This window comes from Scyliorhinus canicula, chromosome 4, assembly GCF_902713615.1.
Source record: "Scyliorhinus canicula chromosome 4, sScyCan1.1, whole genome shotgun sequence".
Taxonomy (NCBI): domain Eukaryota; kingdom Metazoa; phylum Chordata; class Chondrichthyes; order Carcharhiniformes; family Scyliorhinidae; genus Scyliorhinus; species Scyliorhinus canicula.
Genome location: NC_052149.1, coordinates 2,985,813 through 3,013,764, shown reverse-complemented (window position 1 = coordinate 3,013,764; position 27,952 = coordinate 2,985,813). Strand labels below are relative to the sequence as shown.

At 49.3% G+C, this 27,952-nt stretch overlaps 1 protein-coding gene across 1 annotated transcript in view; it reads right to left on the bottom strand.

The window, feature by feature from the left end:
• Nucleotides 1–27,952, bottom strand: part of erich3 (glutamate-rich 3) — a 123,231-nt gene that overhangs the window by 19,430 nt on the left and 75,849 nt on the right. Inside the window, exon 15 of the mRNA XM_038793412.1 lies at nt 26,934–27,110. Within this exon, the coding sequence (XP_038649340.1) occupies nt 26,934–27,110 (177 nt within the window). The remainder of the gene's footprint in view (nt 1–26,933; nt 27,111–27,952) is intronic.

Here is a 27,952-nt window from a genome sequence, read left to right as displayed (position 1 = left end):
GGGGATGGTGGAGGTTACAGAGATAGGGAGGGGTGTAGAGTCTGGAGGAGGTTACAGAGATAGGGAGGGGTGTAGGGACTGTGGAGGTTACAGAGATAGGGAGGGGTGTAGATTCGGGAAGAGGTTACAGCAATGGGGAATGATTAAAATCAGGAATGGCCAGAATTGCAGAAAGGGAGCAGAGGAGATTTACCAGGATGTTGCCTGGGCTGGAGAGTGTTAGTTATGAAGAGAGATTGGATTGACTGGGATTGTTTTCCTTGGAGCAGAGGGGACTGAGGGGGGACAGGATTGAGATGTATAAAATTATGAGGGGCACAGATAGAGTAGACAGGAAGCAACCTTTCCCCGTGGGGGAGGGGTCAATGACCAGGGGGCAGAGATTTAAGGTGAGGGGCAGGAGGTTTAGAGGGGATGGGAGGGAAAACCTTTCACCCAGAGGGTGGTGGGAGTCTGGAACTAGCTGCTTGAAAGGGGGGTGGGGGCAGAGATCTGCAATCTTCACTTGATCTCCTGTGCCTGTCCGAACATGACTCAGCCCCATTCGTCCATCACCGACTATGTGCAGTGATTGATTCTAGGTCCGACAATGGCTGGAATTATAGGATGTCCAGGGGAGAGAACGAGTCTTTCTGTCACTCTGTGCATGCCTGGTTTCTGCAAGACGAACTCTGCTATTCCGATTCCTATACCTTCAAATTTAAAATTCTTCATCCATGGATAAAATTTGCTTCATGGCCTCATTCCTCCTTATCTTTTTAACTCCTCAGTCCCTACAACCATCCTTATCTCTGTCACCGCCTCCAAACCCGATAGGGCAAAAAGCTGTTATAGTCTGTGGAGATGATGTTATTTGTGTCAATGTGATTGGCGATAACATTATCTATCTGCAGTTAGCAGCACCATTTCCTAGCTGGGGACCGCTACTCAGCAGCTCTTAGCTTTGTGACTTTTTCAATTGTGTAAAATTTGTGTAAACACAGCTACTGGGTGGGACGTTGGTCAGGAGTTCTCTAAATTCTGTCTGCAGAATCACATCTCTCTATCTATCCTTGTCGAGTTGTCCTGATGTGGAACACGGACCCGCTCTGTTCAGCACCCCATTCTTTTCCAGCTGTGAAGTGACATTCCTGACCCTGAGACCAGAGAGGCAACACTGTGACATTCCTGACCCTGAGTGACATTCCTGACCCTGAGACCAGAGAGGCAACACTGTGACATTCCTGACCCTGAGTGACATTCCTGACCCTGAGCCCAGAGAGGCAAGACTGTGACATTCCTGACCCTGAGTGACATTCCTGACCCTGAGACCAGAGAGGCAATACTGTGACATTCCTGACCCTGAGTGACATTCCTGACCCTGAGACCAGAGAGGCAACACTGTGACATTCCTGACCCTGAGACCAGAGAGGCAACACTGTGACATTCCTGACCCTGAGTGACATTCCTGACCCTGAGTGACATTCCTGACCCTGAGACCAGAGAGGCAACACTGTGACATTCCTGACCCTGAGTGACATTCCTGACCCTGAGACCAGAGAGACAACACTGTGACATTCCTGACCCTGAGTGACATTCCTGACCCTGAGACCAGAGAGGCAACACTGTGACATTCCTGACCCTGAGTGACATTCCTGACCCTGAGACCAGAGAGGCAACACTGTGACATTCCTGACCCTGAGTGACATTCCTGACCCTGAGACCAGAGAGGCAACACTGTGACATTCCTGACCCTGAGTGACATTCCTGACCCTGAGACCAGAGAGGCAACACTTCATCCTGAACTCACCAGTCTTCTTCATGCCCCTCTATGCAGCTGAGCCAAGCCTGGTGCCATGGACCAGGCTCTGTTACACTCCCCGGATGAACCGCCACTCTCATCAGTATTTAATACTGGTGCGAGAGTGCAATGCACTCTGGAAACACCTGCACTACCTGCCTATTTCTTCTTGGGAACCCTCACAACATTTCAGAAGCATTTTGATGAACACTTGAAATTCCATAGCATACATGCTGGAAAATGGAATTCGAAAAGATAGGCGCTTGGTGGCCAGTGCAGACATGATGGGCTGAAGGGCCTCTTTCTGTGCTGTAAATCTCTAGGACTCTATGACTGTCTGGATGTCACCCATTCCCTCTCTTCCTGCGCACTCCAGGACCAGGTGTGCCAGGACCGCAAGAAACTTCAGAGAGTCGTGAACACCACCCAGTCCATCACACAAACCTGCCTCCCATCCATTGACTCCATCTACACCTCCCGCTGCCGGGGGAAAGCAGGCAGCATAATCAAGGACCCCTCCCACCCGGCTTACTCACTCTTTCAACTTCTTCCATCGGGCAGGAGATACAGAAGTCTGAGAACACGCACGAACAGACTCAAAAACAGCTTCTTCCCCACTGTTACCAGACTCCTAAACGACCCTTTTATGGACTGACCTCATTAACACTACACCCTGTATGCTTCACCCGATGCCAATGCTTATGTAGTTACATTGTATATATTGTGTTGCCCTATTATGTATTCTCATGTGTTTTCTTGAATTCTGTTTAATTCCCTTTTCTTCCCATGTACTGAATGATCTGTTGAGCTGCTCGCAGAAAAATACTTTTCACTGTACCTCGGTACACGTGACAATAAACAAATCCAATCCAATCCAATCCAATCCAATCCACTCTTAAGTTGCAGGGTGACGGCATCCAAAAACATGCCATTTTAGCCCCTTCAGAATCTTCTATGTTTCAATGAGATCTCCTCACATTCTTCACAGCTCTGGTGTGTATAAAGCCTATACACACCGTTCCTCAGCCTCTCATCAAAGCACAGCCCTCTCATCCCAGGGACCATTCCAGAGAACCTTTGCTGCATTCCCACCAAGCCAGGTACATCCTTCCTCACAAACTGAGGCCAAAGCTGCACTCAGTATTCAAGTTTGATCAAGGGCCAGTAAAGCAAAGCGTCTTGGCCTCCAATCGCCTCCCATAAAGGCCAACATAACATTTGCCTTCCTGTTTGCTGACAGCACCTGCAGGCTACCTTTCTGTGTTCCTTGTGTGAGCACAGCCAAGTCTCTCTGAACATCAACATTTGCAATTGCCCCGCGTTAAAAAACATATTCTTCTTGATTCCCACGGCCAAAGTGAATAACCTCCACATCCACAATTTATACTCCATCTGCCATCGATATCACTGTTCCTTCTCTACCCCTGCATCTGCACGATAGCACAGTGGTTAGCACTGTTACTTCACAGCTCCAGGGTCCCAGGTTCGATTCCCGGCTTGGGTCACCGTCTGTGCGGAGTCTGCACGTTCTCCCCGTGTCTGCGTGCGTTTCCTCCGGGTGCTCCGGTTTCCTCCCACAAGTCCAGAGATGTGCAGGTTAGGTGGATTGGCTGTGCTAAATTGTCCCGAGTGTTCAAAAAAGGGTAGGTGGTGTTACGGGGATAGGGGGGAGGTGTGGGCTTGGGTAGGGTGCTCTTTCCAAGGGCAGGTGCAGACCCGATGGGCCAAATGGCCTCCTTCTACACTGTAAATACTATGATAACATGTTGGCTTTGTCTGATCACACCATCATTTTCTTTTTTTTTTTAATTTACCGTACCCAATTATTTTTTCCAATTAAGGGGCAATTTAGCCTGGCCAATCCACCTACTCTGCACATTTTTAGGTTGTGGGGGTGAAACCCACGCAGACACGGGGAGAATGTGCAAACTACACACGGACAGTGACCCAGAGCTGGAATCGAACCTGGGACCTCATCACCATCATTTTCTTAAGTGTGGTTGACTCTGAACTGATCTCAAGGGCAATTAGGGATGGGAAACAAATGCTGACCTTGCCCGTGATGCCCACATTGAATGGAAGAGTTGTTAGAATGTGCATTGTTAAAAAGGCCTTAAAAATAGATTCCATCATTTTCCCAATGCTGGATGGCCTGTCGTTCCCTTTTTTCTCTCGTTCTTCTTTCTTAAACAATAGTTTTGCATTTGTTAATGTAGAAATCACTGAGTCTTCCTATTCCAGCTTACTGCCTTTGATCTCCTGCTTTTTGATATTTCCCAGCTCACTCAAATCCACTTTCAGGGCCTCATCCCTCTTTCTGTCTGTGTCATTCGTAACCAATGTCCACCATGGGCTCTGGCTGTGCACCCGTCAGGAATGTCCTGCAGCCACTCTGTGACATCCTTGACACTGGCACCAGGGAGGCAAGACCACCATGGACTTGGGTCTGGCTACACTCCTAAGGAACCATCGCCCTCACCAGTCTCGAATAATGAAAATTTGCTTTGTGAGTGAGGTAGACATTGTACGTTGCCAAGCTGCCCTAACAATGCCTTATCTTTCCAAACTATTGAGACTATTGGAGACTAGAAACCCGGACTCTACTGCTCCTAATAAGCATTGCTACTGCTAAGAAATTGTCAATAAAATCTTACGCAAACTAAATTACCCAAATTTTGAAAGACAAAGGAGTAAACTACTCACAACCGACCACTTCCCTTTTTGCCTATGATATCACAGATTAATTTTTTCTCAGAATGGGGCCAGTTCATAGACTGAGCTCCCGAGCACTTTAAACCTAGCCTGCCGTTCTCGGCAATCTTCCAAACTCAAAGTGTAGCTACTGATGTGAATGGCACCACCTCCCTCACTGCACTAACTTTCCTCACTCGCCAGATTCCCAAGTCCGCACACTGTGACTAGCTGCCGCTGCACTGTGGCCAGCTGCACTGTGACTAGCTGCACTGTGACTAGCTGCTGCTGCACTGTGACTAGCTGCTCTGTGGCCAGCTGCACTGTGGCCAGCTGCACTGTGGCCAGCTGCTCTGTGACTAGCTGCTCTGTGGCCAGCTGCACTGTGGCCAGCTGCACTGTGACCAGCTGCACTGTGACCAGCTGCACTGTGACTAGCTGCCGCTGCACTGTGGCCAGCTGCACTGTGGCCAGCTGCACTGTGACCAGCTGCACTGTGACTAGCTGCCGCTGCACTGTGGCCAGCTGCACTGTGACTAGCTGCCGCTGCACTGTGGCCAGCTGCACTGTGGCCAGCTGCACTGTGACCAGCTGCACTGTGGCCAGCTGCACTGTGACCAGCTGCACTGTGGCCAGCTGCACTGTGACCAGCTGCACTGTGACCAGCTGCACTGCGGCCAGCTGCACTGTGACCAGCTGCACTGTGACCAGCTGCACTGCGGCCAGCTGCACTGCGACCAGCTGCACTGCGGCCAGCTGCACTGCGGCCAGCTGCACTGTGGCCAGCTGCACTGTGACCAGCTGCACTGTGGCCAGCTGCACTGTGACCAGCTGCACTGTGACCAGCTGCACTGTGGCCAGCTGCACTGTGACCAGCTGCTCAGTGACCAGCTGCACTGTGACCAGCTGCATTGTGGCCAGCTGCACTGTGGCCAGCTGCACTGTGACCAGCTGCACTGTGGCCAGCTGCACTGCGACCAGCTGCACTGTGACCAGCTGCACTGTGACCAGCTGCACTGTGGCCAGCTGCACTGTGGCCAGCTGCACTGTGACCAGCTGCACTGTGACCAGCTGCACTGTGACCAGCTGCACTGTGGCCAGCTGCACTGTGACCAGCTGCACTGTGGCCAGCTGCACTGTGACCAGCTGCACTGTGGCCAGCTGCACTGTGACCAGCTGCACTGTGACCAGCTGCACTGTGGCCAGCTGCACTGTGGCCAGCTGCTGTGTGACCAGCTGCACTGTGACCAGCTGCACTGTGGCCAGCTGCACTGTGGCCAGCTGCTGTGTGACCAGCTGCCGCTGCACTGTGACCAGCTGCACTGTGACCAGCTGCACTGTGGCCAGCCTCACTGTGGCCAGCTGCACTGTGACCAGCTGCACTGTGACCAGCTGCTCTGTGACCAGCTGCACTGTGACCAGCTGCACTGCGACCAGCTGCACTGTGGCCAGCTGCACTGTGGCCAGCTGCACTGCGACCAGCTGCACTGCGACCAGCTGCACTGCGACCAGCTGCACTGCGGCCAGCTGCACTGCGACCAGCTGCACTGTGACCAGCTGCACTGTGACCAGCTGCACTGTGACCAGCTGCACTGTGGCCAGCTGCACTGTGACCAGCTGCACTGTGGCCAGCTGCACTGTGGCCAGCTGCACTGTGACCAGCTGCACTGTGGCCAGCTGCACTGTGACCAGCTGCTGTGTGACCAGCTGCACTGTGACCAGCTGCACTGTGACCAGCTGCACTGCGACCAGCTGCAATGTGGCCAGCTGCACTGTGACCAGCTGCACTGTGACCAGCTGCACTGTGGCCAGCTGCACTGTGACCAGCTGCACTGTGACCAGCTGCACTGTGACTAGCTGCACTGTGACCAGCTGCTCTGTGGCCAGCTGCACTGTGGCCAGCTGCTCTGTGACCAGCTGCACTGTGGCCAGCTGCTCTGTGGCCAGCTGCACTGTGACCAGCTGCACTGTGACCAGCTGCACTGTGGCCAGCTGCATTGTGGCCAGCTGCACTGTGACCAGCTGCACTGTGGCCAGCTGCACTGTAGCCAGCTGCACTGTGACCAGCTGCCGCTGCACTGTGGCCAGCTGCACTGTGACCAGCTGCACTGTGACCAGCTGCACTGTGGCTAGCTGCACTGTGACCAGCTGCACTGCGGCCAGCTGCACTGTGACCAGCTGCTCTGTGGCCAGCTGCACTGTGGCCAGCTGCTCTGTGGCCAGCTGCACTGTGACCAGCTGCACTGCGGCCAGCTGCACTGTGGCCAGCTGCACTGCGGCCAGCTGCACTGTGACTAGCTGCACTGTGACCAGCTGCACTGCGGCCTGCTGCACTGCGGCCAGCTGCTGTGTGACCAGCTGCTCTGTGGCCAGCTGCACTGTGGCCAGCTGCACTGTGGCCAGCTGCTGTGTTTCTGTCGGTTTACTTTGCGCACTTGGCAAAATCACCACTATTTATACAGGCTGAAATTCTACAGAGATGTGTCAGCACTGCTGGTTAGAGATCAAACTAGCTCCCTAACTAACTAACTGCAGCTGTACCTCCTGTAGGGAAATTGTTTACGCCCTGACTAACTGAAATAAACTGAACTTTAACATCAAATTGTAGCTAAATTCTAAATGTAAACCAGATGAGATTTTAGAAAGCAACCCTTAAAATCAACACTTAAAAGTCCCCCACTTACCAAATTCCAAAGCTTACATTCTGTGACTAGATGCACACATTGACCAGCTTGTTGTCTTTGTGCTCGTTTCCACATTGATCTAAAATAGTATTATCCCTTCTTGGTTCCACAATGTTCCGTTCCCGAAAAGCGATATAAAAAATGCTATTGGTTTATCCTCCAGATACCCTTTGTCAAATTGATGGGTTTGCTCCATGAAGATTAAAGTCCCCTATGATTATTACATTGCCTTTGTTACAAGCTCCAATGCTTAATACTCAGTTCAATCGTACAACTATTGTTTGGGGGGCCGAGAAACTACACCCACCTGTATTTGCAACGTCCTTTTTATTCCAATATCCACCCATACTGATTCTACCTCCTGACATTCTGAACTGAGATCCTTTCTCACTAGCGACCTTTTGTCATTCTTTATTACAAGGATCATTCCTCAGCCATTTCAATTCCTGAAATATTTCTCAGTCTTGGTCTCCTTGCAACCATGTCTCTATAATGGTGATATCAGAACCATTTTTCCTGTGTGTGTAGCTTATTAATCTAACTTGCTAGAAATGCCTTATATATTCAGATGTTGAATGCTTATTATTTTTAACCATTATTTGTTTGTGTGGTCCTTATTTGTTGTTGATCTTTTACCGTTAAATTCCTTGTCCCTTCCTGCCCCATTCTGCTTGACTTCAAAATTGCTAAATTGCTCTTTGACCTTGACCTTGCTCCATCATCTGACTGCCATCCCACTTTGAGATTAAAGCCAAATCGAGAGGCCAAGTTAAACCATTCATCAAAGATAAATAAGAAAACCGAGAATCCATTTTTTAATTAGCCCAGAGAATGGTATTATCTCTAAGGATGCCCCTGGAATAAGGTGTACAGATATCTCACAGTATCTGCAGTTCAGACTCCAGCTCAATCACCCCGAGTCAAATTTCCTCGAGCTGCAGACGTCTGCTGCAGGTACAGTGATCTGGGATCACAGTGTCCTCCACAAGTACAAACAGACTGCAGTTACAGCACACCCACTCCGCCATGTCTGTCCAATTTTATTGATTTGATTATTTAATTAGTTACCGATTTAGTAATGCAACAGAAAGTTAGCTTCCTAACTCAGCCGAAAAGAAACCTCACCAAACTCCTCACTTTACCATTCTGTTTCCAAAGCACTCGGGTCCGATAGCACTCTGTGCTTCACACTCTGTTCTGAGTGAATACTCTGTTTACTGTAGGATACCAATCCCAGCCCATCTCGAGCTCATTAGTTGACACAGTGGCATCGATAGTCTCTCTGTTTCATGCTATCAAGGTTCCCCAAAGTGCGTTTCATCCAATTAAGTACTTTTAGGAGCATAGTCGCTGTTTGGAACGTTAAAATGTGGCAGGAAATTTGCACACAGTAAGTTACCAAGGACATAAATGAGATAAAAGACTGAGTAATGGAATTGAAGGTTATAGGGATCAGGCAGGAAAGTGGAATTCAGATAGCAAATCGGGCTTGCTGAATGGGGTGCAGTATAGTCTTCGCCTGCTATTTGGTATAACCTGTCTAAATTGCTGTTAGTTGAAGGAAAATTATTGGTCACGAAAGTGATCAAATCAGGAGTAGAAAATGTTTGCTGATTTTCCCCTTAACCGCCCACCCCCACTCCCATCAGCACAGAGGAAACCCTAATGCAGCATCTCACGCTGACGATTCATGTGGGAGTGGGAACAGGGAACCAGCAATGAGGTATGGCTTTCTATGCTTGGATTGGATTTTGTTTATTGTCACGTGTACTGAGGTACAGTGAAAGGTATTTTTCTGCGAGCAGTTCAACAGATCATTAAGTACATGATAATAAAATAAAATAAAATAAAATACATAAGAACATAAGAACTGGGAGCAGGAGTAGGCCATCTGGCCCCTCAAGCCTGCTCCGCCATTCAATGAGATCATGGCTGATCTTTTGTGGACTCAGCTCCACTTTCTGGCCCGAACACCATAACCCTTAATCCCTTTATTCTTCAAAAAACTATCTATCTTTACCTTAAAAACATTTAATGAAGGAGCCTCAACTGCTTCACTGGGCAAGGAATTCCATAGATTCACAACCCTTTGGGTGAAGAAGTTCCTCCTAAACTCAGTCCTAAATCTACTTCCCCTTATTTTGAGTCCCCTAGTTCTGCTTTCACCCGCCAGTGGAAACAACCTGCCCGCATCTATCCTATCTATTCCCTTCATAATTTTAAATGTTTCTATAAGATCCCCCCTCATCCTTCTAAATTCCAACGAGTACAGTCCCAGTCTACTCAAGCTCTCCTCATAATCCAACCCCTTCAGCTCTGGGATTAACCTTGTGAATCTCCTCTGCACACCCTCCAGCGCCAGTACGTCCTTTCTCAAGTAAGGAGACCAAAACTGAACACAATACTCCAGGTGTGGCCTCACGAACACCTTATACAATTGCAACATAACCTCCCTAGTCTTAAACTCCATCCCTCCAGCAATGAAGGACAAAATTCCATTTGCCTTCTTAATCACCTGTTGCACCTGTAAACCAACTTTATGTGACTCATGCACTAGCACACCCAGGTCTCTCTGCACAGCGGCATGCTTTAATATTTTATCATTTAAATAATAATCCCGTTTGCTGTTATTCCTACCAAAATGGATAACCTCACATAATAGGGCAACACAAGGTACACAATGTAAATACATAGACACCGGCATCGGATGAAGCATACAGGGGTGTAGTGTTAATGAGGCCAGTCCATAAGAGGGTCATTTAGGAGTCTGGTAACAGCGGGGAAGAAGCTGATTTTGAATCTGTTCGTGCGTGTTCTCAGACTTTTGTTCTTCAGGAACTGGTTTGAGGTGATGGTTTTTGTTTGTATCTAATATTTATTCAACCTATTAAGTAAGAAGCTTGCCTCGTGTCCGCAGCTTGGGAAGTCAGTGAGGAGGAGGGGTGTGGTTTGTGGGGGATAAAAAAGGTAAAATCATTTCTTTTTGAGGAATTATAGAGGAAACTGGGTTCACATATTGAACATGGTAGCTTTGACATGATTACCCAAAGCTCCAATATAGCACCTTCTCCCAACCTATTGTATTGTTAAAATTGCAGTGGCTGGTTGGAGGATCCTAGAAAACCTCTGAGGTCATCATTCTGTGGCACAGACAGGCCATTCAACCCAACTGGTGCATGCTGGGGCTTATGTTCAGCCTCCTCCATCTCAGTCCCGAGACATGTACATCGCATAGTAAACTCTCAGGCGTACATATGCAGAGATGCTTTAGCGGGATTTGGGCAGGCTGCGTGAGTGGGCACATAATACCACAAGACATAGCGGGATGCCAGAGCTCCAGGACAATCAGGGGGCAGAGGTGAGTGCAGTGACCATCACTAAGGAGAAGGTTCTGGGGAAATTGAAAGTTCTGAAGTTGGATAAGTCACCTGGACCGGATGCACTACACCCAAGGTTCCTAAAAGAGATAGCGGAGGAGATTGTGGAGGCATTGGTGGTGATCTTTCAGGAAAACTGGAGGCAGGAAGCGTCCCAGAGGACTGGAAAGTGGCTAATGTGACATCACTGTTTAAGAAAGGAGGGAGGCAGAAGACGTGAAATTATAGGCCGATTAGCCTGACTTCGGTCATTGGTAAGATTTTAGAATCCATTATTAAAGATGAGATTGCGGAGTATTTGGAAGTGCATGGGTAAAATAGGACTCAGTCAGCACGGCTTTGTTAAAGGGAGGTCATGTCTGACAAATCTGTTAGAGTTCTTTGAGGAAGTAACAAGAAAGTTAGACAAAGGAGAACCAGTGGACGTGATTTATTTAGATTTCCAGAAGGCCTTTGACGAGGTGTCGCAGAGGAGACTGTTAAAGAAGTTAAGAGCCCATGGTGTTAAGGGTAAGATCCTGGCATGGATAGAGGATTGGCTGACTGGCAGAAGGCAGAGAGTGGGGATAAAGGCGTCTTTTTCAGGATGGCAGCTGGTGACTAGTGGTGTGCCTCAGGGGTCGGTACTGGGACTATAACGTTTCACAATATACATTAATGATCTGGAGGATGGAACTGAAGGCACTGTTGCTAAGTTTGCAGATGATACAAAGATCTGTAGAGGGACAGGTAGTATTGAGGAAGCAAGGGGGCTGCAGAAGGACTTGGACAGGCTAGGAGAGTGGGCAATGAAGTAGCAAATGAAATACAATGTGGAAAAGTGTGAGGTTATGCACTTTGGAAGGAGGAATCTAGGCACAGACAATTTTCTAAATGGGGGAAATGCTTCGGAAAGCAGAAGCACAAAGGGACTTGGGAGTTCTCGTTCACGATTCTTTTAAGGTTAACGTGCATGTTCAGTTGGCAGTTAGGAAGGCAAATACAATGTTAGCATTCATGTCAAGAGGGCTAGAATACAAGACCAGGGATGGACTTCTGAGGCTGTAAAAAGCTCTGGTCAGACCCCATTTGGAGTATTGTGAGCAGTTTTGGGCCCCGTATCTAAGGAAGGATGTGCTGGCCTTGGAAAGGGTCCAGAGAAGGTTCACAAGAATGATCCCTGGAATGAAGAGCTTGTTGTATGAGGAACGGTTGAGGGCTCTGGGTCTGTACTCATTGGAGTTTAGAAGGATGAGGGGGGATCTTATTGAAACTTACAGGATACTGCGAGGCCTGGATAGAGTGGACGTGGAGAAGATATTTCCACTTGTAGGAAAAACTAGAACCAGAGGGCACCATCTCAGATTAAAGGGACGATCCTTTAAAACAGAAATGAGGAGGAATTTCTTCAGCCAGAGGATGGTGAATCTGTGGAACTCTTTGCTGCAGAAGGCTGTGGAGGCCAAATCACTGAGTGTCTTTAAGATAGAGATAGATAGGTTCTTGATTAATAAGGGGATCAGGGGTTATGGGGAGAAGGCAGGAGAATGGGGATGAGAAAAATATCAACCATGATTGAATGGCGGAGCAGACTCGATGGGCCGAATACCCTAATTCTGGAGCAGAATGTCTTAAAGACACTCAGTGATTTGGCCTCCACAGCCTTCTGCAGCAAAGAGTTCCACAGATTCACCACCCTCTGGCTGAAGAAATTCCTCCTCATCTCTGTTTTAAAGGATCGTCCCTTGAGTCTGGGATTGTGTCCTCTGTTTTTGCTGCCAGTAGAAACATCCTCTCCACGTCCACTCTATCCAGGCCTCGCAGTATCCTGTAAATTTCAATAAGATCCCCCCCTCATCCTTCTAAACCCCAACGAGTACAGACCCAGAGTCCTCAACCGTTCCTCATATGACAAGCTCTTCATTCCAGGGATCATTCTTGTGAACCTCCTCTGGACTCTTTTCAAGGCCCAGCACATCCTTCCTTAGATACTGGGCCCAAACTGCTCACTATTCCCCAAATGGGGTCTGACCAGAGCCATATACAGCTTCAGAAGTACGTCCCTGCTCTTGTATTCTAGCCCTCTCGACGTGAATGCTAACATTGCATTTGCCTTCCTAACTGCCGACTGAACCTGCACGTTAACCTGAAGAGAATCGTGAACAAGGACTCCCAAATCCCTTTGTGCTTCTGATTTCCTAAGCATTTCCCCATTTAGAAAATAGTCTATGCGTCTATTCCTCCTTCCAAAGTGCATAACCTCACACGTTTCCACATTGTATTCTATGTCACTTCATTGCCCACTCTCCTAGCCTGTCCATGTCCTTCTGCAGCACCCCCTGCTTTCTCAATACTACCTGTCCCTCTACGTTTCATCTGCAAACTTAGCAACAGTGTCTTCAGTTCCTTCTTCCAGATCATTAATGTATATTGTGAAAAGTTGTGGTCCCAGCACCGACCCCTGAGGCACACCACTAGTCACCGGTTGTCATCCTGAAAAAGACGCCTTTATCCCCACTCTCTGCCTTCTGCCAGTCAGCCAATCCTCTATCCATGCCAGGATCTTACCCTTAACACCATGAGCTCTTAACTTATTTAACAGTCTCCTATGTGGCACCTTGTCAAAGGCCTTCTAGAAATCTAAATAAATCACGTCCACTGGTTCTCCTTTGCCTAACCTCCTTATTACCTCCTCAAAGGACTCTAACAGATTTGTCAGACACGACCTCCCTTTGACAAAGCCGTGCTGACTCAGTCCTATTTTACCCATGCACTTCCAAGTACTTTGCGATCTCACCTTTAAAAATGGACTCTACAATCTTACCAATGACCGAAGTCAGGTTATCCGCTTTGGTCGCGAAGAGAGGAAGGCAGATTATTATTTGAATGGGTGTAAATTGAGAGTGGCAGATACTCAGCGAGACCTTGGTGTCCTTGTGCATCAGTCGTTGAAAGTCAGTGCGCAGGTACAGCAGGCAGTAAAGAAGGCAAATGGTATGTTGCCCTTCATAGCGAGAGGATTTGAGTATAGGAAGAGAGATGTTTTACTGCAATTGTATAGGGCATTGGTGAGGCCACACCTGGAGTATTGTGAGCAGTTTTGGTGTCCTTATCTGAGGAAGGATGTTCTTGCTATGGAGGGAGGGCAGCGAAGGTTTACCAGGCTGATTCCTGGGATGGTGGGACTGTCATATGAGGAGAGACTAAATTGGTTAGGATTATATTCATTGGAGTTTGGAAAGTAATAGGCGATCTCATAGAAACTTCCAAAATTCTAACAGGATTAGACGGTGTAGATTCAGAAAGAATATTCCCGATGGTGGGGAAGTCCAGAACTAGGGGGTCAGAGTTTGAGGATAAGGGATAAACCTTTTAGGACTGAGGTGAGGAGAAATTTCTTCACCCAGAGAGCGGGGAATCTGTGGGATTCACTCCCACAGAAAGTAGTTGAGGCCAAAACGTTGTGTAATTTCAAGAAGGAATTAGATATCACTCTTGGGGCTGAAGGGATCAGGGATATGATATACTAGGAGCTGGTTTAGCACAGGGCTAAAGAGCTGACTTTTAAAGCAGACCAAGGCAGGCCAGCAGCACGGTTCAATTCCTGTACCAGCCTCCCCGAACAGGTGCCAGAATGCGGCGACTAGGGGCTTTTCACAGTAACTTCATTTGAAGCCTACTCGTGACAATAAGCGATTTTCATTTCATTTCATTTTCGATATGGCGGGGCGGGGAAAGGCAGGATTAGGGTATTTTGATTTGATTTGATTTATTATTGTCACATGTGTTATACAGTGAAAAGTATTGTTTCTTGCATGCTGTACAAACAATGCATACCGTACATAGGGAAGGAAGGAGAGACTGCAGAATATATTACACTCATAACTAGGATGTAGAGAAAAGATCAACTTAATACGAGGTAAGTCCATTCAAAAGTCTGATGGCAGTGGGGAAGAAGCTGTTCTTGAGTTGGTACGTGACCTCAAACTTTTGTATCTTTTTCCTGATTGAAGAAGATGGAAGAGAGTATGTCCGGGGTGCGTGGGGTCCTTAATTATGCTGGCTGCCTTTCCGAAGCAGCGGGAATTATAGACAGAGTCAATGGATGGGAGGCTGGTTTGCCTGATGGACTGGGCTACATTCACGACCGTTTGTAGTTTCCTGCTGTCTTGGGCAGAGCAGGCTCCATACCAAGCTGTGATACAACCAGAAAGAATGCTTTCTATGGTGCAACTGTAGAAGTTGGTGAGGGTCGTAGCTAATAGTCTTCTGAGAAAGTAGAGTTGTTGGTGGGCTTTCTTAACTATAGTGTCGGCATGGGGGGAGCAAGACAGACTGTTGGTGATCTGTACACCTAAAACCTTGAAGCTCTCGACCCTTTCTACTTCGTTCCCATTGATGATCAGCCATGATTATAATGAATGGTGGAGCAGGCCCGAAGGGCCAAATGGCCTCCTCCTGTTTCTATGCTAGTCCCCAATGAAAATCGTATAGGTTCCTACATCAACATTTGAAATGGACCCCGGCTGTAAACTTATCTGTTTCAAATAGAAACAATGAAACATTTTGTTTTATTTCATTCTGAGGGTGCGAGCGTCGCTCACTATTATTGCCCACACCTAATTGCCTAAGAGGGTGTGAGCTGCCTTCTTGAACGGCTGCAGTCCATGTGGTGTAGGTGCACCCTCTGTGATGTTAGGAAGAGAGTTCCCAGACTTTCATCCAGTGACACTGAAGGAAAGGCCAATATATTTCCAATTCAGGATGGCGTGGGGGTTGGAGGGGAACTTGGAGGTGATGTTTCTCTGCATTGCTGCCCGCTGTCTGGCTGGGTGGGAGTGGCCACGGCTTTGGAAGGTGCTCTCGAAGGAGGTTTGGTGAGTTGCTGTGGTGCATCTTGTCGATGGTACACATGGCTTTCACTGTTCATTGGTGGCGGGGAGAGTGAATGTTGACATTTCTGGGTGGAGAGATGGTGGCATGGTGGTAATGTCATTGAACTAGCAATGGAGGCCCAGGCTAATGCTCAAAGGACACGGGTCAAATCCAACCATGGAATTTAAATTTAATCGATTAATAAAAACAATTCTGGAATATAAAGCTAGTGTCAGTAATTATGATCAGTGAACTATCTTGATTACTGTAAAAACCCATCGCGTTCACTGATGCCCTGTAGAGAAGGAAATTTGTCATCCTTACCTGGTCTGGCCCAGATGTGACTCCAGACCCACAACAATGTGGTTGACACTTAACCGCCCTCTGGCCTCTGATATGGGCCAGCAAGACACCCAATCGCATCAAACCGACAGAAACTGACAGAAAAGTCAAAGAGGAATAAAACCCAACTCACCTCTTGGCTTGATTCAGGCACCGTTCACAACAGCATAAACCCAACCCTCCAAAGTCCTCCTTACTAACATCTGGGGGCTTGTGTCAAATTTGGGAGAGTTGTCCACAAGGACTAGCGAAGCAACAGCCTGACATAGTCATACTCATGGAATCACACGTTACAGACAAGGAAGGGAACATGGAGTCAAGATAGTAAGCAATGAGTTTGGCTGGACAGGAACAGGCTGATACGATGGGCCTACCCGGACACTCCTGTTTGTGGTATTTGCGGAGGAGGTAGAAGCCGGCTGCCCGCGGGGGGGGGGGGGGGGGGGGGGGGGGACAGTCCTGTTTGTGGGTTTTGGGAGGAGGTAGAGCAGACTGTCCGGGGTTGGGAATTTATGAGGTTGGACGCTGTGGAGGGAAGATCTCCAGAGGAGACGAGGTCAGCGACAGCCCTGGAAATAATGGCTTGATGCTCAGTGGTGGGGTCATGGTAAGAGGAAGTATCTGAGAATTGCCATTCACCCTCTGTGACGTGGAGGTCAGTACGCCTGACAACAACAGCCCGTCGGTGGGTTTGATGGCAAAGTCAAGATTGAGAGAGCATGGAGTGCGGCAAGTTCAAAGGCTATAGTGGGTGAGAGGTGCAGAGAAATTGAGAGGGTTGATGTAACAACTGATCTGAATGAAAAGATCAAGAGCAGGTAAGCCGGGGGGAGGGGGGGGGGGGGGGCGCAGGTCGAGGGAGAATGCTGGAGGTGGGTGAAAGGATCTGTTGAACGGGGGGGGGGGGGGGGGGGGGGAGGACTCCTGTCCAAAGCACTGAACACGGAGACGAAGGCAGCGGAAGACAAGTTCAGCATAGTGGTCGAGCCTGAAAGTCATTGAGGTGGGGGCGTAAGGGCATGAGGCTGCGTCCTTTGCTGAGTACAGCACGTTCAGTCTCAGAGAAGGAAGGTCAGAGGGTGTGGCGAATACACAGCAAGGCCTGGACTTAGAAACAATGGGATCTGAGGGATGGGAAGGGGTGGAGAATCCTGGATGACCATTAGTATCAGTGATTGGGTGGAGCTTGGATTTATTAAAAGGTCTTGCCTCACAAATTGAATTGAATTCTTTGAGGAAGTGACAAGAGGGGTTGATGAAGGTAGTGCAGTGGATGTGGTGTACATGGATTTCAGCAAGGCTTTTGGCAAAGTCCCACAGATTGGTAGATTGGTCAAGAAAGTGAAAGCCCATGGGCTACAGGGTAATGTACAGGGCAAACTGGATAAAAAGTTGACTTAGTAACAGGAAACAAAGGGAAATGGTCGATGGATACCTTTGCAATTGCAAAGTTGTTTCAAGTGTTGTCGGGACCCTGACTGTTTGGGGTATATATTAACAATCTGAACGTGAACGTGGGGGGGGGGCACAATTGGGAAATTTACAGACAACACAAAGATTGGCCGAGTGGTGGACAGTGTAGAGGATAGCTACAATGGCCGAGTGGTGGACAGTGTAGAGGATAGCTACAATGGCCGAGTGGTGGACAGTGTGGAGGGTAGCTACAATGGCCGAGTGGTGGACAGTGTGGAGGATAGCTACAATGGCCGAGTGGTGGACAGTGTAGAGGATAGCTACAATGGCCGAGTGGTGGACAGTGTGGAGGATAGCTACAATGGCCGAGTGGTGGACAGTGTGGAGGATAGCTACAATAGCCGAGTGGTGGACAGTGTAGAGGATAGCTACAATGGCCGAGTGGTGGACAGTGTGGTGGATAGCTACAATGGCCGAGTGGTGGACAGTGTGGAGGATAGCTACAATGGCCGAGTGGTGGACAGTGTGGAAGATAGCTACAATGGCCGAGTGGTGGACAGTGTAGAGGATAGCTACAATGGCCGAGTGGTGGACAGTGTAGAGGATAGCTACAATGGCCAAGTGGTGGACAGTGTGGAGGATAGCTACAATGGCCGAGTGGTGGACAGTGTAGAGGATAGCTACAATGGCCGAGTGGTGGACAGTGTAGAGGATAGCTACAATGGCCGTGTGGTGGACAATGTGGAGGATAGCTACAATGGCCGAGTGGTGGACAGTGTGGAGGATAGCTACAATGGCCGAGTGGTGGACAGTGTGGAGGATAGCTACAATGGCCGAGTGGTGGACAGTGTGGAGGATAGCTACAATGGCCGAGTGGTGGACAGTGTGAAGGATAGCTACAATGGCCGAGTGGTGGACAGTGTGGAGGATAGCTACAATGGCCGAGTGGTGGACAGTGTGGAGGATAGCTACAATAGCCGAGTGGTGGACAGTGTAGAGGATAGCTACAATGGCCGAGTGGTGGACAGTGTGGTGGATAGCTACAATGGCCGAGTGGTGGACAGTGTGGAGGATAGCTACAATGGCCGAGTGGTGGACAGTGTGGAGGATAGCTACAATGGCCGAGTGGTGGACAGTGTAGAGGATAGCTACAATGGCCGAGTGGTGGACAGTGTAGAGGATAGCTACAATGGCCAAGTGGTGGACAGTGTGGAGGATAGCTACAATGGCCGAGTGGTGGACAGTGTGGTGGATAGCTACAATGCCCGAGTGGTGGACAGTGTGGAAGATAGCTACAACGGCCGAGTGGTGGACAGTGTGGAGGATAGCTACAATGGCCGAGTGGTGGACAGTGTGGAGGATAGCTACAATGGCCGAGTGGTGGACAGTGTGGAGGATAGCTACAATAGCCGAGTGGTGGACAGTGTAGAGGATAGCTACAATGGCCGAGTGGTGGACAGTGTGGTGGATAGCTACAATGGCCGAGTGGTGGACAGTGTGGAGGATAGCTACAATGGCCGAGTGGTGGACAGTGTGGAGGATAGCTACAATGGCCGAGTGGTGGACAGTGTAGAGGATAGCTACAATGGCCGAGTGGTGGACAGTGTGAAGGATAGCTACAATGGCTGAGTGGTGGACAGTGTGGAGGATAGCTACAATGGCCGAGTGGTGGACAGTGTGGTGGATAGCTACAATGCCCGAGTGGTGGACAGTGTGGAAGATAGCTACAACGGCCGAGTGGTGGACAGTGTGGAGGATAGCTACAATGGCCGAGTGGTGGACAGTGTGGAGGATAGCTACAATGGCCGAGTGGTGGACAGTGTAGAGGATAGCTACAATGGCTGAGTGGTGGACAGTGTAGAGGATAGCTACAATGGCCGAGTGGTGGACAGTGTGGTGGACAGCTACAATGGCCGAGTGGTGGACAGTGTGGAGGATAGCTACAATGGCCGAGTGGTGGACAGTGTGGTGGATAGCTACAATGGCCGAGTGGTGGACAGTGTGGAGGATAGCTACAATGGCCGAGTGGTGGACAGTGTGGAGGATAGCTACAATGGCCGAGTGGTGGACAGTGTGAAGGATAGCTACAATGGCCGAGTGGTGGACAGTGTGGAGGATAGCTACAATGGCCGAGTGGTGGATAGTGTCGAGGATAGCTACAATGGCTGAGTGGTGGACAGTGTAGAGGATAGCTACAATGGCCGAGTGGTGGACAGTGTAGAGGATAGCTACAATGGCCGAGTGGTGGACAGTGTGGAGGATAGCTACAATGGCCGAATGGTGGACAGTGTGGTGGATAGCTACAATGGCCGAGTGGTGGACAGTGTGGAAGATAGCTACAATGGCCGAGTGGTGGACAGTGTGGAGGATAGCTACAATGGCCGAGTGGTGGACAGTGTAGAGGATAGCTACAATGGCCGAATGGTGGACAGTGTGGAGGATAGCTACAATGGCCGAGTGGTGGACAGTGTGGAGGATAGCTACAATGGCCGAGTGGTGGACAGTGTAGACGATAGCTACAATGGCCGAGTGGTGGACCGTGTGAAGGATAGCTACAATGGCCGAGTGGTGGACAGTGTGGAGGATAGCTACAATGGCCGAGTGGTGGACAGTGTGGAGGATAGCTACAATGGCCGAGTGGTGGACAGTGTGGAGGATAGCTACAATGGCCGAGTGGTGGACAGTGTAGAGGATAGCTACAATGGCCGAGTGGTGGACAGTGTGGAGGATAGCTACAATGGCCGAGTGGTGGACAGTGTAGAGGATAGCTACAATGGCCGAGTGGTGGACAGTGTAGACGATAGCTACAATGGCCGAGTGGTGGACAGTGTGGAGGATAGCTACAATGGCCGAGTGGTGGACAGTGTGGAGGATAGCTACAATGGCCCAGTGGTGGACAGTGTGGAGGATAGCTACAATGGCCGAGTGGTGGACAGTGTGGAGGATAGCTACAAAGGCCGAGTGGTGGACAGTGTGGAGGATAGCTACAATGGCCGAGTGGTGGACAGCGTGGAGGATAGCTACAATGGCCGAGTGGTGGACAGTGTGAAGGATAGCTACAATGGCCGAGTGGTGGACAGTGTAGAGGATAGCCACAATGGCTGAGTGGTGGACAGTGTGGAGGATAGCTACAATGGCCGAGTGGTGGACAGTGTGGAGGATAGCTACAATGGCCGAGTGGTGGACAGTGTAGCGGATAGCTACAATGGCCGAGTGGTGGACAGTGTAGAGGATAGCTACAATGGCCGAGTGGTGGACAGTGTAGAGGATAGCTACAATGGCCGAGTGGTGGACAGTGTGGAGGATAGCTACAATGGCTGAGTGGTGGACAGTGTGGAGGGTATCTACAATGGCCGAATGGTGGACAGTGTGGAGGATAGCTACAATGGCCGAGTGGTAGACAGTGTGGAGGATAGCTACAATGGCCGAGTGGTGGACAGTGTGAAGGATAGCTACAATGGCCGAGTGGTGGACAGTGTGGAGGATAGCTACAATGGCCGAGTGGTGGACAGTGTAGAGGATAGCTACAATGGCCGAGTGGTGGACAGTGTGGAGGATAGTTACAATGGCTGAGTGGTGGACAGTGTGGAGGATAGCTACAATGGCCGAGTGGTGGACAGTGTGGAGGATAGCTACAATGGCCGAGTGGTGGACAGTGTGGAGGATAGCTACAATGGCTGAGTGGTGGACAGTGTGGAGGATAGCTACAATGGCCGAGTGGTGGACAGTGTGGAGGATAGCTACAATGGCCGAGTGGTGGACAGTGTAGAGGATAGCTACAATGGCCGAGTGGTGGACAGTGTGGAGGATAGCTACAATGGCCGAGTGGTGGACAGTGTGGAGGATAGCTACAATGGCTGAGTGGTGGACAGTGTGGAGGATAGCTACAATGGCCGAGTGGTGGACAGTGTGGAGGATAGCTACAATGGCCGAGTGGTGGACAGTGTAGAGGATAGCTACAATGGCCGAGTGGTGGACAGTGTAGAGGATAGCTACAATGGCCAAGTGGTGGACAGTGTGGAGGGTAGCTACAATGGCTGAGTGGTGGACAGTGTGGAGGATAGCTACAATGGCCGAGTGGTGGACAGTGTAGAGGATAGCTACAATGGCCGAGTGGTGGACAGTGTAGAGGATAGCTACAATGGCCGAGTGGTGGACAGTGTGGAGGATAGCTACAATGGCCGAGTGGTGGACAGTGTGGTGGATAGCTACAATGGCCGAGTGGTGAACAGTGTGGAGGATAGCTACAATGGCCGAATGGTGGACAGTGTGGAGGATAGCTACGATGGCCGAGTGGTGGACAGTGTAGAGGATAGCTACAATGGCCGAGTGGTGGACAGTGTGGTGGATAGCTACAATGGCCGAGTGGTGGACAGTGTAGAGGATAGCTACAATGGCCGAGTGGTGGACAGTGTGGTGGATAGCTACAATGGCCGAGTGGTGGACAGTGTGGTGGATAGCTACAATGGCCGAGTGGTGGACAGTGTAGAGGATAGCTACAATGGCCGAGTGGTGGACAGTGTAGAGGATAGCTACAATGGCCGAATGGTGGACAGTGTGGAGGATAGCTACAATGGCCGAGTGGTGGACAGTGTGGAGGGTAGCTATAATGCCCGAGTGGTGGACAGTGTGGAGGATAGCTACAATGGCCGAGTGGTGGACAGTGTAGAGGATAGCTACAATGGCCGAGTGGTGGACATTGTGGAGGATAGCTACAATGCCCGAGTGGTGGACAGTGTGGAGGATAGCTACAATGGCCGAGTGGTGGACAGTGTGAAGGATAGCTACAATGGCCGAGTGGTGGACAGTGTGGAGGATAGCTACAATGGCCGAGTGGTGGACAGTGTGGAGGATAGCTACAATGGCCGAGTGGTGGACAGTGTAGAGGATAGCTACAATCTCCAGAATGATATAGGTGGGCTGGTGGCCTGAGCGATAAATTGGCAGATGGAATTTAACCATGAGAAGTGAGAGGTCATGGATTTAGGGAGGTCAAACAGTTATGGGGAGTTCACAATAAATGGGATTATACCAAGGGGGGTAGATGATGTGAGAGATCTCGGTGTACAAATATACAAGTCCCGAAAGGCAGCAGTTCAAGTAGACAAGGTTGTAAAGAAAGCATTTGGAATGCTCGTCTTCATTGGCAGAGGTATAGAATATAAAAGGAAGCATATAATGTTGGATATAATGTAGGGGCTTTCCACAGTAACTTTATTGAAGCCTACTTGTGCCAATAAGCGATTATTATTATTAATTGTATAAAACACTGGTGAGGCCACACCTGGAGTATTGTGTACAGTTCTGGTCACCACATTACAGGAAGGAGGTTATTGCTGTGGAGAGAGGGCAGAGGAGGTTTACAAGAATGTTGCCAGGGCTGGAAAAGTGTAGCTACAGGGAGTGATTGTACAGGTTGTGGTTATCTTCCTTGGAATAAAGAAGGCTGAGGGGTGATTTAAGTGAGATGCACAAAATTATGAGGGGAAGAGATAGAGTGGGCAGGATAAAATTGTTTCCCTTGGTGGAGAATTCTGGACCCAGGGGTCAGAGATTCAGGATGAGTGGCAGAAGGTGTAGAGGGGACATGCGGAGGAACCTCTTTACACAGAGGGTGGTGGGAGTCTGGAATTCACTGCCCGAGTTGGTGGTGGGGGCAGAGACCCTAAACTCTTTTTAAAAGTACCTGGATCTGCACCTTCAGTGCTGTAAGCTACAGGGCTGTGGACAGGGTGCGGGAAGATGGGATTAGAAAGGGCACCTGGGTGTACTCGGGCCGGCATCGACAAGATGGGGCGAATGGCGCTGTAACTTTTCGATGGTTCTATTTGGTCGAAGTTTTCAAGATACTAAGGGAAACACATCGGGTCGATAGAGAAAAATATCTCTGAACGTTGGGAAATGTAGGACCAAGGGACATTATCTAAAGCGGTGAGGGGTAAATTAGGCCAGTGAGTGGCCAGGCATCATCTCAGTGCATCCAAGATTGAAATAACTAACTGGAATCATTGAATAAGATTTAATACATTTATTCAAAACGAGTTAGAGAAAAGGCTTAATTATTGAGATGTCAATAGAACTCTCATTAACTGGTAAAGGCAAAAAAAAAAAAGTACTCTTTGGATACAGAGGGAGCGTACGGCTCTCTCAGTCACTGCTGTACTCAGCACACACTCCGCGTCACTCGCCCTCGCTTCATGTGCCACTCACTTCAGTCAGGCCGCTGGAATGTGCCAACTTTGCGCGTGGCCAATGGTCAAGAGAATGTCTTGTGAGCCGTACTCAGAACCCTGATGGGTACCAGGTTTCCCATCACTGATCCGAGAGCTACCCTTTTCAGGATTCAAGTTCCAAACCATGTCTTTGTGCAAATAAAGTCTGAACTCTCCTCCTCAAATGGCAATCGGTGGGAGATCAAATGTTAAATTTTAAACCTTGTGATTGCCAGAGTTTGTTCAGCAAAGGTATTAAGGGGAAAGTAGCAAAAGCAGCTTTTTGGAGCGAGGTCACGGATCAGTAATACGCTTATAATAATAATAATCTTTATTGTCACAAGTAGGCTTACATTAACACTGCAATGAAGTTATTGTGAAAAGCCCCTAGTTGCCACATTCCGGCGCCTGTTCAGGTACACAGAGGGGGAATTCAGAATGTCCAATTCACCTAACAGCACATCTTTCGGGACTTCTGGGAGGAAACCGGAGCACCCGGATTAAACCCAGGCAGACACGGGAAGAATGTGCAGACTCCGCACAGACAGTGACCCAAGCCGTCAGAGGGTCAGTACTGAGGGAGAGCTGCACTGTCAGTGGGTCAATACTGAGGGAGTGCTGCACTGTCAGAGGGTCAGTACTGAGAGAGTGCTGCACTGTCAGTGGGTCAGTACTGAGGGAGTATTGCACTGTCAGAGGGTCAGTACTGAGGGAGTGCCGCACTGTCAGAGGGTCAGTACTGAGGGAGTGCCGCACTGTCAGAGGATCAGTACTGAGGGAGTGCTGCACTGTCAGAGGGTCAGTACTGAGGGAGTGCTGCACTGTCAGTGGGTCAATACTGAGGGAGTGCTGCACTGTCAGAGGGTCAGTACTGAGAGAGTGCTGCACTGTCAGAGGGTCAGTACTGAGGGAGTGCCGCACTGTCAGAGGGTCAGTACTGAGGGAGTGCTGCACTGTCAGAGGGTCAGTACTGAGGGAGTGCCGCACTGTCAGAGGGTCAGTACTGAGGGAGTGCTGCACTGTCAGAGGGTCAGTACTGAGAGAGTGCTGCACTGTCAGAGGGTCAGTACTGAGGGAGTGCTGCACTGTCAGAGGGTCAGTACTGAGGGAGTGCCGCACTGTCAGAGGGTCAGTACTGAGGGAGTGCCGCACTGTCAGAGGGTCAGTACTGAGGGAGTGCCGCACTGTCAGAGGGTCAGTACTGAGGGAGTGCTGCACTGTCAGAGGGTCAATACTGAGGGAGTGCCGCACTGTCAGAGGGTCAGTACTGAGGGAGTGCCGCACTGTCAGAGGGTCAGTACTGAGGGAGTGCAGCACTGATCATATATAATTTACAGTGCAGAAGGAGGCCATTCAGCCTATCGGGTCTGCCCCGGCTCTTGGAAAGAGCACCCTACCCAAGCCCACACCTCCACCCTATCCCCATAACCCAGTAACCCCTCCCGACACAAAGGGCAATTTTGGACACTGAGGGCAATTTATCATGGCCAATCCACCTAACCTGCACATCTTTGGACTGTGGGAGGAAACCGGAGCACCCGGAGGAAACCCACACATACACGGGGAGAACGTGCAGACTCCACACAGACTGTGACCCAAGCCAGGGATCGAACCTGGGACCCTGGAGCTGTGAAGCAATTGTGCTAACCACTATGCTACCGTACTGAGGGAGTGCTGCACTGTCAGAGGGTCAGTACTGAGGGAGTGCTGCACTGTCAGAGGGTCAGTACTGAGGGAGTGCTGCACTGTCAGTGGGTCAATACTGAGGGAGTGCTGCACTGTCAGAGGGTCAGTACTGAGAGAGTGCTGCACTGTCAGAGGGTCAGTACTGAGGGAGTGCCGCACTGTCAGAGGGTCAGTACTGAGGGAGTACCGCACTGTCAGAGGGTCAGTACTGAGGGAGTGCCGCACTGTCAGAGGGTCAGTACTGAGGAAGTGCTGCACTGTCAGAGGGTCAGTACTGAGGGAGTGCCGCACTGTCAGAGGGTCAGTACTGAGGGAGTGCTGCACTGTCAGAGGGTCAGTACGGAGGGAATGCTGCGCTGTCAGAGGGTCAGTACTGAGGGAGTGCTGCACTGTCAGAGGGTCAGTACTGAGGGAGTGCTGCACTGTCAGAGGGTCAGTACTGAGGGAGTGCCGCACTGTCAGAGGGTCAGTACTGAGGGAGTGCCAGAGGAGCAGTTGAATAAACTCGGTTTGTTCTCACTGGAGCGACAGAGGTTGAGGGGCGACCTGATAAGAGGTCTACAAAATTATGAGGGAGGGGCATAGACAGAGTGTATAGTCAGAGAGTTGTTCCCAGGGTAGAGGGGTCAATTACTAGGGGGCATAGGTTTAAGGTGCGAGGGGTAAGGTTTAGAGGAGATATACAAGGCAAGTTTTTTTTACAGAGGGTAGTGGGTGCCTGGAACTCGCTGCCGGAGGAGGTGGTGGAAGCCAGGACGATAGTGACATTTAAGGGGCATCTTGACAAATACACGAATAGGATAGGAATAGATGGATACGGACCCAGGAAGTGTAGAAGATTTTAGTGTAGACAGGCAGCTTGGTCGGCACGGGCTTGGAGGGCTGAAGGGCCTGTTCCTGTGCTGTACTTTTCTTTGTTCTTTGTTTGTTCTTTCAGTACTGAGGGAGCGCTGCACTGTCAGAGGGTCAGTACTGAGGGAGCGCTGCAGTGGAGGATGGGCTGTCTCAGATTAAACATTGAATTTTAGAAATTCTAAATACCCTTATATTTACATATCTATGTATTTCTAGGATTTGGTTTAATCTCAAAGGATTTTTCTTTCTGTCTTGTAATTTTTTACTGTAGCTCAGATACTGAAGAAGTTTAAAGTGTGCATTCCCAGAATATCTAGTTTAACATGTCAAGTTAGTTTCGAGATGTGAGATGTGTGTCTGTCTGCTTATTGATTAGATCAGTGCCATGCTTACTGGTTACCACATTGGCCACCTGCAAATTGTGTAGGAGGTTCCTGTCGTACACTTGTCATCCACAATGAATTAGCAACGTCTCTGTGTTTGCGACCAGAGAGCTTCGAAGATCCGGGGCTCTCCTTGACAATATGTGGAGTCAGCATTGAAAGGGTCAATGGAAGTTATCCCTAAATACAGGGAAACACTGGGTAACATTGTTTCTTTCCCTGCATGTCCACTGCTTAAAAAGACATTGAATGTGTCAAAGATTTGGCCAAAACAATGAAAGGATTGAGTCGTAAACCATAAATTTAGTCGTCAGCGTTGAGGGTTCTTGCACAGCCTCACTGCACTCTCAGGAGAAGTTACCACCATTTAGACGAGAAGGTGAAGCCACGGCCAGTGTTTCGAAGTAATATTTGTCTCTCAATCAACATCACTAAAGAAATTGAATATCTAATCATTACCACTTTGTGATTATTGGGATCTTACGGTGCAAACATTGCTTGTCCTATTTCCCCATAAGACAATAGTGGCTACTTAAGTGGTAAAATGTTGCTGTTCAATGCAAGCTGTTTCCTTTCCTCAATCATCACTTTGCTGAATAATTTAGCTGTATGTAATGTGATCCTAAGGTGTATGTAAGGGAAAGTGTGTAACTTACTCTCCTGATTTTGTGTGAGTGCTTTCTCCATATCATCCCTGCTTGCCGTCTCGTCCTCCTCCTCAGTACTGGAATCACTGGGCTCTGGCTCCGAATTACAATGTTCTTCCTCTTTAATGGCATCTGCAATTTTCTCCTGAACAGACTTACACTCTGAAATTCGGAGTGGCAGAGAGTCTGGGAGGACGGGGAGGGGCCGAGACGTCATTCCGCAGAAGGAGCACGAACCAATCAGAGTAGCAGACAGTGAAGGCGGGGTAGCGAAAATCACAAATGGAATCACAAAACAATGCAAAGACGGAGGTTAGAAACAGCAGCCAATACTTGTCGTGGTTTACAAGAGTTTCAACAACAATATGGACCTTTCACCTGTGCATCAAACAGACAGTGTCACACCGCTCAAGTCAACAGTTCCCGTGTATATAAAATTTAACGCAGAAAAACATCCCAAGAGTGTTACCAAGTTGGAGCCACGTGAGGAGATATTATTTCAATAGGTGACCAAACACTTGGTTACTGATGTCGGTTTTAAGGAGCATCTTAAAGAGGGAGGTAGAGGTTAAGAGGTTCGGGACACTGAAGTGATACATGACAACACTTTAGCACATCAGTAAATACAGGCCATGCTTCAGACAACTTAACATGCAGCAATCACAGAAGGGGCAGCGGAGCAGTATATTGCCCAGTTCCTCAGTCTCACAGCATGCAGGGATCTCAGTAAATTAAAGCAGAGAGCAAATAAAAAGGTCAGTAACCTCTGCTGCAAATTGGACTATTGGATTCAGAGAGCACAGTAGGAGACCACCGGTCCATCGTGCCCGTGTCTGCTCTTTGCTGTCCTGCTCTTTCCCCACAGCCCGCAATTATTTTTTCATTTTCCAATATTTATCCAGTTCCCTCTCCCGTAACAGCCTCCCCGAACAGGCGCCAGAATGTGACGACTAGGGGCTTTTCACAGTAACTTCATTGAAGCCTACTCGTGACAATAAGCGATTTTCATTTCATTTTGTAAGTTATTA